Here is a 12,144-nt window from a genome sequence, read left to right as displayed (position 1 = left end):
TAAATTATGCAAATTAGATTTTTGAGCAGCCAATAAAAATGTTTTGCCTGCAACGATTACAAAGTAAATAAATACAACGCAGCATCATACGTTGACAGACATGTTAACAATTTACTTTTCAAAATAGTTGCTTATATTTTTGAAATGTGTACATCATTTATAACACATGTTCACACCTTTTAATTTGAAAGTCAGAATCAAACTGCAAAAATTTAATTACATGTACTATTAAGAACACGTTTTAGTAGGATTTTTATATTAATGATAATTATCGCCGTTCAATAATTAACAGCCAATTATTCTTTGGTGCGTTTCTTTATTTAATTGCATTATTTGATAGTGAAACTTTGTTAAATTATAACATGTGTATTTATTAAATCTGTGAAATATTGTTTAATTACATTAAGATGAGACTTTAATAAACATATCATTGTTTGGAGTATCGGGCATCACTGGCCTGAAATGGTGTGACCGGTAGACGTTGATTTTTTATTTGTTTCTTTATTATTTTTTTTTTTTTGGTTATTGTTACTTATTTTGAACCATAAAAAATCTCCTCTGAAAATCTCTCCTGTGAAAATTAAATTGTCTGGTCAATACTTTATTGTATTAATATTTCGCTACGATTCAACTAGATTTATCATAAGTCGAAAGATGTGGGGAAATGACATCACGCGCACCTGTTTTTATACGGCCAATACACAAACATGGCCGCGCCTTCTGATTTGTAGAAATCGGTGATTTAGCGATTTAAATTTTGTTATCATTCGTTTAATATTATTATTTGGCGGCAGAAAATTTGCAGATTTATTATTTATAGTATTCTTTTTCTGAAATCAAGTTTTTATTCTAACCTTGTCTTTCCCTTTAATAATGCAGCATTGTTGCAGACAATTTAAAGGTGCATGCTAAACATTTCGACATTTCTGAGGCAGAAGAATTTGTTGAAACCTTTGCCAGCAGTTACTAGAGCAAGGCATCTAAGCTTGCACTACTCTGCAAAGACTTTAAACCATTAAGCTCAATACTTTCGGTTGACCAACTTTAAATTTCATAATGGTGTCCTCAAAAATGAATATGAGACAAATAAATAAAAATGGAAGCTTAACAAAATTAATTTGTGATCCGATGATTAACAAAAAAGGAATTATTTAGAAAGTTATGTTACATTTAATGTCCAGGTTCGTAAAACAAAGCACAAATCCAGTCTGTATAAGATGTGTTTGTTTGATTTCTCATGGACTTTTACACTGAATTTAACTTTGTTTTTTGGTCATATCTTTGTTGTTGATCCACCTTGTTGGCTTTTCCGGATAACTAACTTGTTTCTACAAATTTCTCTACAAGTGATGGACATGTTATCCTGAAATCAAAAAATAATCATTAGACTCAATACCAGAGATATTTGTCACAGAGAAAATTACACCTCCACCATGATCAGATGGCATTAGACTAGACTAGATCAGATGGCATAGACCATTATTAGATTGCATTAGACCATTATTAGATGGCATTAGACCATGATCAGATGGCTTAGACCGTGATCAAATAGCATTAGACAATGATCAGATGGCATAAGACCATGATCAGATGGCCTATACCATTATCAGATGGCATAAACCATGATCAGATGGCATAAACCATGATCAGATGGCTTGCACCATGATCAGATGGCAAAAGAACTTTTTAGATGGCATTAGACCATGATCAGATGAGGCATAGAACATGATCAGATTGGGCATAGACCATGATCAGATTGGGCATAGACCATGATCAGATGGGACATAGACCATGGTCAGATTGGGCATAGACCATGGTCAGATTGGGCATAGACCATGATCAGATGGGACATAGACCATGGTCAGATTGGGCATAGACCATGGTCAGATTGGGCATAGACCATGATCAGATGGGACATAGACCATGGTCAGATTGGGCATAGACCATGGTCAGATTGGGCATAGACCATGATCAGATGGGACATAGACCATGGTCAGATTGGGAATAAACCATGATCAGATGGGACATAGACCATGGTCAGATTGGGCATAGACCATGATCAGATGGGACATAGACCATGGTCAGATTGGGCATAGACCATGGTCAGATTGGGCATAGACCATGATCAGATGGACATAGACCATGGTCAGATTGGGCATAGACCATGGTCAGATTGGGCATAGACCATGATCAGATGGGGCAAATACCATGATCAGTTTGGGCATAAACCATGATCAGATGGCAAAAGAACATTATTAGATGGCATTAGACCATGATCAGATTGGGCATAGACCATGATCAGATTGGGCATAGACCATGATCAGATGGCATTAGACCATGATCAGATGGCATAAAAACATAGGAAGTGTACACATATATATGCAAAAGTCTAATCAGAATTTGCAGATGTGCAATGGGTGGCTCAAGTTATTATAGATCATATCTCAATGAGTTCAAAATTCTTATCCAATTGGTGTTCAACAAGTTAAAAAATGCTCTTCAGTATATGTTTCCACAACCATCATTGAATTATTTTCCCAATCTTCTCTATGGTTTAATTCATAAGCATATTGTGGAATATTTTAACTGGTCTTATAAATTATTTGCCTTCCTTGAAGACAGCTCTGAAATAAGATAATATGGGGCAAGGTATTTTGGGGTTCTTCCATCAGATATAGCTAAGAAACTTTTTAGAACAACCATTATAATTATTGTCAGCATCTCTTAACCTTGGGCAAACCCAATCTATAGATAACAGTGACTACAACATGGACACTTCAGAGATTAACCTTTTCCTTCTTGGTGACAACTGATCTACATTTTGCAGCCAGTGCAAAACCAAGATCAAACCAGACCAAACAAAAAAAAACAAAAAAAAACAAAACAAAGCAACAAACAAACTTGTTTCAAAGAGAAAAGCATTTGTTTTCATTGAACTGATTTATATACATGTATACAGTAAAAAAATGAAATTGTTAAAGCAATGCCTGCACTCCTTTAATTGATTTTATAATTAATTTCAACATGCTTTAATGATGTATTCTCTGATTATAGTAATTAATATTGGAAGCATTGATTTAGAAATTCTTAGAAGATTTTTGTTACTATGGTAACGAGTGCAATTTGGAGTGGTAAACTGAACATAATAAGGGTTAACATGCACCTGCACATTTTTTATTGTTACTAGTTTAAGAAATGTTTATTTGCAAAAATTGAAATGAACTAATACATTGTTTTGGCAAAATATAATTGATACATTTACTACAGGATTTGTACATATTGTATTCCATAATTAGTGTCAGTTATAAAAGACTGTCATAAAATATCATTTTCTTCATTATTCACTTTCTTCAGGACGGTAGTAATGGCAGTTGTGTACCCTTTAGGGGTTGTGATTACGGGTAGTCTGTTCATGCTGATGCTATCAGAGGTATTTCAATGTACACCGAAGGGTCTCCGGACTATTGCAACAAAAATTGCTGTCACCAGATGGTTACGACAGGTTATCCTTTTGGTGGCAGTTATTGTGATTTACATCATAGCTTTCTCACCAATGGTAAGTAAGTAATAATACAGGAAGCCCCTTCCATCCCACCATCATAGCTTTCTCACCAGTGGTAAGTGATAATAAAGCAAGCCCCTAGGCCTCCCATCCCCCCATCATAGCTTTATCACCTATGGTAAGTGATAATAAAGCAAGCCCCTCCCATCCCACCATCATAGCTTTTTCACCAATGGTAAGTAAATGATCAAACAAGCCCCTCCAATCTCATCCCACATCATAGCTTTCTCACCAATGGTAAGTGAATGACAAAGCAAGCCCCTCCCCTCCCCAACCCAAATTTTATCTGTATTAAATTTTTTTCTGTTAATATCCTATTGTAAGATGATAAGGTGATGCACAGTTGAGATAATTTCTGTTATACAGTTTTCATTTCTACCTATATAGTCTGTAATATGTAACAGCAGGATTTATGCCTTTAATATTGGTCAGCCAATAGTGTGTGTAGAGCCTGAGGTTAGACTACATGGATTGTCGTTAAAAGTCTATTATTTTCACTTTATGTCAGAATGATATAAAAAGACATAAGGTACATGTATTTGATTCTTCATTATAACATTAATTATTGGGGTTTAACTTACTGATATCTGTCATAGTGGTTCTAATCGGAATATCCATTTTGAGGGGACCCACCCATGATTGGGCAGTACCATAGGTTGCCTAGTTACCGCTTATTGGCGGGTTCCCAAGGGACAGATTTTCTGATCTAAGTTGCAAATATGTCAGATATTTTTTCTTGCATATTCTGCCATGATAAAATTTCGGGCATGAGTATAAAACTAACGGAAACGCCAGTCTGATATGCAAGAATATGGTGATTCTAACCAAATTGACAAAACCTTTACTAATTTTATTTTCAGGTATTGTTAGATCGGACAAATATACAGTCGTGTTTAGCGGAATATTACGGGGTATCTGAGAGCAGTATCAATAACTCACTGATAGAGAAGGCCAATATCTCAATGGGGGTAGAAATCTCACTGTGTAACTTACAAGTGCCTACAACTCATTACCCAGAGGTGAGCTATTTGTCAATATGGTAAATAGAGGTAATGTTTTGTTTAAAGTGGTATATTATAGTTATAGTTATTCATTAAAAGCATAGCTGAATAATTATGTCCTTGTGGTCAATAGCTTATGTATTATGATTGGAAAAAAATAACCAATATGCTTTGGCTATATCACTTTTTTAAAGGTCATAATTATGGTGACTTTCCAGCTTTACTGGTGGAGGAAGACCTCATGCAGGTGCTCCTCTGTGCATTATTTCAGGCACAAATAGACAGCTGAGTTCTGAATCACCAAAGTTAGTGGAAAGCTTGCTCACACAAAACATTTAAAGTCCCTGGCAAGATTTGAACCCACAGTGGTGAGGGGCAAGTGCTTTGAAATCAACAGCCTTAACCACCCGGCCACGGATGCCCCTGTGTGACTTTTGGTAAATAGAACTAGTGATTGAATGGGACATAACCTTCATTATATTATTATTTTTGCAGCAGTAACCTGAGTGAACATATCATTGTGGTAAATAGAGTTATTGTTTTTTCCACATTCGTAACTCAAACACTGTTTTTGTGGTAAATGTGGTTATGTTGATAGACTGCATTTCTGATGAAATCTTTATCAGTCACCCCAGCTTTATCAGCAACCAGGTCCATAAAATATTACACATTGAAATTAAATGCAAAAAAACTGAATATCTGATATTCATACTATTTTTAAAATATCGAAATGTTTAACTTTAAGTGAAATAGAACTTTTAAGCATTAAAGTCTCACATAACATTGATTAAAATCATTTGGGACTATTTCTTATCAAAGGGAACATTGGCAATCTAAATATGTATGTTATTGCACATGACATGAAGTTATAAAGATATTTACTTTCAAAAAATACACACATATTTAAAGTTAAAATGTGATAAAAAGAATACTAACATAGTACCAAACAAGTTTCTGATATTATATAATTTATCAGACTCAGCATGAAAAAAATAAGGACTCGGACGGCACTGAGCTTCTCCCTTCTTTTTTTTTAAGCCCGTTTGAAAAAAGGTACGTATTATGGGAACGCCCCTGGCGGGCGGGCGGTTGGCGGGCGGCGTCCAATTTTGTCCGGAGCATATCTCCTACATGTATTGAGGGATTTTAATGAAACTTCATAGAAATGTTCACCACTATGAGGAGCAGTGTCGCGCACATGAACCAGGTCTCTAGGTCAAAGATCAAGGTCACACTTAGAGCTCATTGAAAAATTCTTGTCCGGAGCAAAAATTCGATATGAAGGGATTTCAATATTACTTGGCACAAATGTTAACCATTGTGAGGCGGAGTGTCGGGCGCAAGATTCAGGTCCTTGCGGCCAAGGTCAAGGTCACACATAGAGGTCAAAGTTCAGATAAAAATATGAAGATGTGTATATGGACCATTTAGTTATCATTTATTCAGGGATTGTAACACAAATGGTCATTATCAAGACTATGGCTGTGATACATATAATTTAGGTCAATATATACAAGGTCAAGGTCACTAAAGATAATGTAATATCCAGATTTTGTCGGAGCATATCTCCTACACGCATGGAGGGATTTTAATGAAAAGTCACCATTATGAGAAGCAATGTTACGCATATGACCTAGGTCTCTAGGTCAAAGGTCAAGGTCACACTTAGAGCTCATTGAAAAACTCTTGTCCGGAGCAAAACTTCCACATGCATAGAGGGATTTCAATATAACTTGGCACTAATGTTCATCATTGTGAGGTGGAGTGTCGCACACAAAATTTAGGTCCCTGCAGCCAAGGTCAAGGTCACACATAGAGGTCAAAGTTTAGATAAAAATATGAAAGATGTGTATAGGGAAGATTTATATCATCATTATATAAGGGATTGTAACACAAATTATTTCATACACCTGACAAAGACTTTAGGTCAATATATCAAGGTCCAGGTCACTAAAGAGGGAAATATCCAAATTTGTCGGCAATTTTCCCATTTTATTATGGAAAAAATTTTATAATATTTTTTATGGAAATGTTTAACCACCATATATGTATTGCTCCAACGATCCAGGTCCCAGGTCAAAGGTAAGTCACCTTAAGTCATTAAAAACTTGTCCGGAAAAACTTTTTTCAATTCTTTAGGGGATTAATAATTCACAAATTTCACCATTGGACTTTCCCAACCAAAAAATTAAATCCTGCGCCCAAATAATACACATAGATAAAGTTCAATAAAAAATTTGAAATGGTATAGGGACCCTTTATCATCTTTTATTTTTGTAGACAAATTTTTAAACATGATTTTAATTTTACACATATAATTTTGGGTCAATATTTGCAAGGTCAAGGTCACTGATGATGATTGAATATCCAGATGTTGTCCGGAGCATATTTTTTACATGCATGGAGGAATTTTAATGTTACTTTATTGAATTGTTCACCACCATGAGACGTAGTGCCTTGCACATGAGAACCAAGTCTCTAGGTCAAAGGTGAAGGTCACAGTTAGAGCTCATACAAAAACGCTTGTCTGGAGCAAAACCTCTATATGCATAGAGGGATTTCAATATAATTTTGCACAAATGTTCATCATTGTGAGGCTAAGTGCCGTGCATAAAATTCAGGTCCCTGCGACCAAGGTCAAGGTCACATATCCTGTGCATATCTTCCCTACTAATTTGTTTTAAGGTTCATTTAACAACACAGTGCCAAGAATAAAAACTTGCTTGCTAGGTAACACTTATCCATAATGCCCCCATCTCCATCTAAAGCTTTCGTAAACGGCGTATTTTGTGACCATGGCACCCTTGTTATCTATAAGCCATGCCTGATAAATTTTACCTTATCAGACATAAGCATGCTTATAATTCTCTATTATTATTTTTGATCTATTTCAGTACATTACATTCTGTGTGTGCCTGGCTATGACAAGCAGTTCAGTTTATGTTCACAGTTCCAGCATCATCAAGCTACTTCTACTGTTATGTCTGTCATCTGTGTACATAGCCATGGTTGAATTAGAATACTTTAACATGTTCGATAACAGGGATTTACTGTTACGTGCAAACGTCGGGTAATTATAATGTTTTATTGAATAGAAATTCATGTTACATTGCCTTTAAGCTGTTTTGTTTACATTTCTAGGATGAGATTTAAAATCAATGGGAAGAAATCAATATTTTGATTTAGATTTAAGGCTTTAATGGATTTATCATTTTATGTATAAATGAATGCTAAAAGATTCTGAATTGTAAATGAATGCTGAAAGCTTATGTATAAATTAAATGCTGAAAGCTTATTTACAAATGAATGCTGAAATTTTATGTAAAAATTAATGCTGAAAGCTTATGTATAGATAAAATGCTGAAAGCATATTTATAAATTAACGCTGAAAGCTTATGTATAGATAAAATGCTGAAAGTTAATGTATAAATTAATGCTGAAAGCATATGTATCAATTAATGCTGAATGTTTATGTATAAATTAATGCTAAAAGCTTATGTATGAATTTATGCTGAAAGTTAATGTATAAATTAATGCTGAAAGTTTATGTATAAATTAATGCTGAAAGTTTATGTAAAAATAAATGTTGAAAGCTTATGCATAAATCAATGCTGAAAGCTTATATATAACTTAATACTGAAAGCTTATGTCTAAATTAATGCTGATTGTTTATGTATGAATTATTGCTGAAAGCTTATGTATAAATTAATGCTGAAAGCTTATGCATAAATAATGCTGAAAGCTTATGTATAAATTAATACTGAAAGCTTATGCATAAATAATGCTGAAAGCTTATGTATAAATTAATGCTAAAAGTTAATGTATAAATCAATCTGTAACCTACCACTAATTGGTACTGGTGTAAAATGATGAAATATAGCTCAATAAGATGTCAACCCACAGTGTTATAGCTTAGACATTATGGTATATAATATAACTCATATAGGACTTGAACCTACTGTGTCTTAGCTTAGACATTATATTATATAATATAACTCAAATAGGACTTGAACCTACTGTGTCTTAGCTTAGACATTATATTATATAATATAACTCAAATAGGACTTGAACCTACTGTGTCTTAGCTTAGACATTATATTATATAATATAACTCAAATAGAACTTGAACCTACTGTGTCTTAGCTTAGACATTATATGATATAATATAACTCAAATAGGACTTGAAACTACTGTGTCTTAGCTTAGACATTATATGATATAATATAACTCAAATAGGACTTGAACCTACTGTGTCTTAGCTTAGACATTATATGATATAATATAACTCAAATAGGACTTGAACCTACTGTGTCTTAGCTTAGACATTATATGATATAATATAACTCAAATAGGACTTGAACCTACTGTGTCTTAGCTTAGACATTATATGATATAATATAACTCAAATAGAACTTGAACCTACTGTGTCTTAGCTTAGACATTATATTATATAATATAACTCAAATAGAACTTGAACCTACTGTGTCTTAGCTTAGAAATTATATGATATAATATAACCCAAATACTAGGACTTGAACCTACTGTGTCTTAGCTTAGACATTATATTATATAATATAACTCAAATAGAACTTGAACCTACTGTGTCTTAGCTTAGACATTATATGATATAATATAACTCATATAGGACTTGAACCTACTGTGTCTTAGCTTAGACATTATATGATATAATATAACTCAAATACTAGGACTTGAACCTACTGTGTCTTAGCTTAGACATTATATTATATAATATAACTCAAATAGGACTTGAACCTACTGTGTCTTAGCTTAGAAATTATATGATATAATATAACTCAAATACTAGGACTTGAACCTACTGTGTCTTAGCTTAGACATTATATGATATAATATAACCCAAATACTAGGACTTGAACCTACTGTGTTTTAGCTTAGACATTATATGATATAATATAACTCAAATAGGTCTTGAAACTACTGTGCTTTAGCTTAGACATTATGTGATGTAATATAAGTCAAATAGGAGTTGAACCTTAGACTGTGTTTTAACTTATACACTATGTGATATTATATAACTCAAATAAGTCTTGAAACTACTGTGTCTAAATAGCTTAGAAATTATATGATATAATATAACTCAAATAGGACTTGAACCTACTGTGTTTTAGCTTAGACATTATATGATGTAATATAACTCAAGTAGGACTTGAACCCACTGTGTCTTAGCTTAGACATTATGTGATATAATATAACTCAAATAGGTCTTGAAACTACTGTGCTTTCTAAGCTTAGACATTATGTGATGTAATATAAGCCAAATAGGAGTTGAACCTTAGACTGTGTTTTAACTTATACACTATGTGATATAATATAACTCTAATAAGTCTTGAAACAATTGTATTTTAGCTTAGACATTATGTGATGAAATATAAGTCAAATAGGACTTGAACCTTAGACTGTGTCTTAACTTAGACATTATGTGATGTAATATAACTCAAATAGGATTTAAAACTACTGTGTTTTAGCTTAGACATTATGCGATGTAATATAAGTCAAATAGGAATTGAACCTTAGACTGTGTCTTAGCTTAGACATTATGTGATGTAATATAACTCAAATAGGACTTGAGCATTCAATGTTTTAGCCTAGACATTTATATGATATGATATAACTCAGAGAGGACTATTAGTCTTAGCCTAAGAATTATGTGATGTAATGTAACTCAAATAGGTCCTGAACTCAAAATGTTCAAGTCAAGACAGTTTGTGATATAAATGAATAAATTAAATGATGATGTTAATAAATAAAAAATCAAATAGGGCTTATATCCATATTGCCTTTGCCTGGGTTTTATAAGATAAAGTTTAACTCAAATATGACTTAATTTAAACCACAATTATCTTTTTCTTGGCACTTTGTAATGAAATACTGTATAAGTGGTTAATTTTGTGACATTGAAATATTTGCCATTTTTGACATATTCTTTCACCTTATATCTGACCCTTACTTAAAGTAATTTTTCTTAGTGCATGTAGTGTATTGAAATACTCGGCTGGATGTTAAGTCCACAAGTAGCTGGTAAAATAAGAATAATGTTAGTTGTCTAAAGATTGGTAGGCAAGTAAAGTATGGCATTGACAAATCTTTCTTTTAGATTTGCTTATATATCACAAATTGCCAGTGATTGTTCTGTGTTTATATCACAATATATTTTCAGGAAAGAGATGGGTGAGCCAACAACTAATATTCCACAGAAATGGGAGACAATAGTAATACTTATTGTGTTCACTTTTATACTGTTCATCCATGCTCAACAAGTGGAGTCTACAGCTAGGCTAGACTTCCTGTGGAAAGTTCAGGTAAAGCTCATGGTTTACCATTTACTGATCATTTAAGATACAATAAAAATGTGCTTTAGAATTGCCTACAATAGAGCAAAGTCAGCATGTACATGCATTGTCTGATCTCACTCTGTAATTGCTACAATTGGTAGCTAAAAGTTTGTATTTTGAGATTGAATAAATGATTAAGCTGAATTTAGGACTTTCATTTGTCACTGTATAATATTAGAACTGTTGACTTATATTGGTGAATATGTGTTATATGTAGTGGCAATGTATAACTCAGTTGTTAGATCTGCCAAATGGGTTTGTCAGGGTCTAAGTTTTTAGTCATGATTCGAAAGTGTGTCTATAAGGTTATAGCTTCCTGATAAGCAATCAAACTGAAGGAGAAGAATTTGATAATACACTTTCTCTTTCATTCTAATCTTATATGTAAGAATATTACAAATGCTTTTTGTATATTGTTAATTGTAATGTGTATTAAAATTATATTCTGAGAAATAAAATATGTTTGAACTAATGAAACAAAAGTAAATTCTGTATAAAGTTATTAACCAGAACCATCAAAATTTTGTGTGTATAATATTTGACATAAAGAGGATATTGAATAAGTGTAAGTTTGATATTTAGAATTTATTGAATGAGTTGAATAAAATTATATTAACCGAGCCTCTGGCGAGCATAATATTGTTTTATTGAATATTTCAATAAATTTAGTAATGAACTGTAATATTCTATTTATCACATACATAAAATAAAGACCATTTTAAGTGATAAACAATTTCATTGATGCGCCTGTAGTATAACGTTTACATTAATAGCCCGTCTTAACGCTATGTTTATATTACAAAAATGATGTCTCATCAAAATATATGCACGGCAAGGCAATATCATTTTTTTGGAGCCGCAAAATAGGTACGGGTAGGTGATAAATAATGTTAAATACGTCACATCAAAATATATGCACAGCCGTGCAATACAATTTTAATGGAGTCGCAAAATAGGCACGGGTATGTGATAAATAACGTTAATGAGTCACATAAAAAAATATGCACGGCCATGCAATACCAGTATTACAGAGCCGCAAAATAGGCACGGTTATGTGATAAATGGGGTTATGATTTTATGATTTCAGGCAACAGAGGAGAAAGAGGAGATGGAGAGTTTGAGAGCTTACAATCTGAAACTAGTTGCCAATATATTGCCACTACATGTTGCTCAACATTTCCTCAAACGAGGAAATAAAGAGGAGGTTTGT

General features: G+C 33.0%; 1 protein-coding gene across 1 annotated transcript in view; it reads left to right on the top strand.

The window, feature by feature from the left end:
• LOC132749184 (adenylate cyclase type 5-like) overlaps positions 1–12,138 on the top strand; it is a gene marked incomplete at its 3' end in the record, with an annotated part of 53,424 nt that extends 41,286 nt beyond the window's left edge. The window contains 5 exon segments of the mRNA XM_060738897.1: positions 3,355–3,556; positions 4,423–4,581; positions 7,458–7,633; positions 10,760–10,901; positions 12,022–12,138. Of these exon segments, the coding sequence (XP_060594880.1) occupies positions 3,355–3,556; positions 4,423–4,581; positions 7,458–7,633; positions 10,760–10,901; positions 12,022–12,138 (796 nt within the window).
• Between the last annotated feature and the right edge of the window lie 6 nt (positions 12,139–12,144).

This window comes from Ruditapes philippinarum, unplaced genomic scaffold (assembly GCF_026571515.1).
Source record: "Ruditapes philippinarum isolate M1 unplaced genomic scaffold, ASM2657151v2 ctg6272_1_1_1_1, whole genome shotgun sequence".
Lineage (NCBI taxonomy): Eukaryota > Metazoa > Mollusca > Bivalvia > Venerida > Veneridae > Ruditapes > Ruditapes philippinarum.
This window is presented reverse-complemented; position numbering and strand designations above follow the sequence as displayed.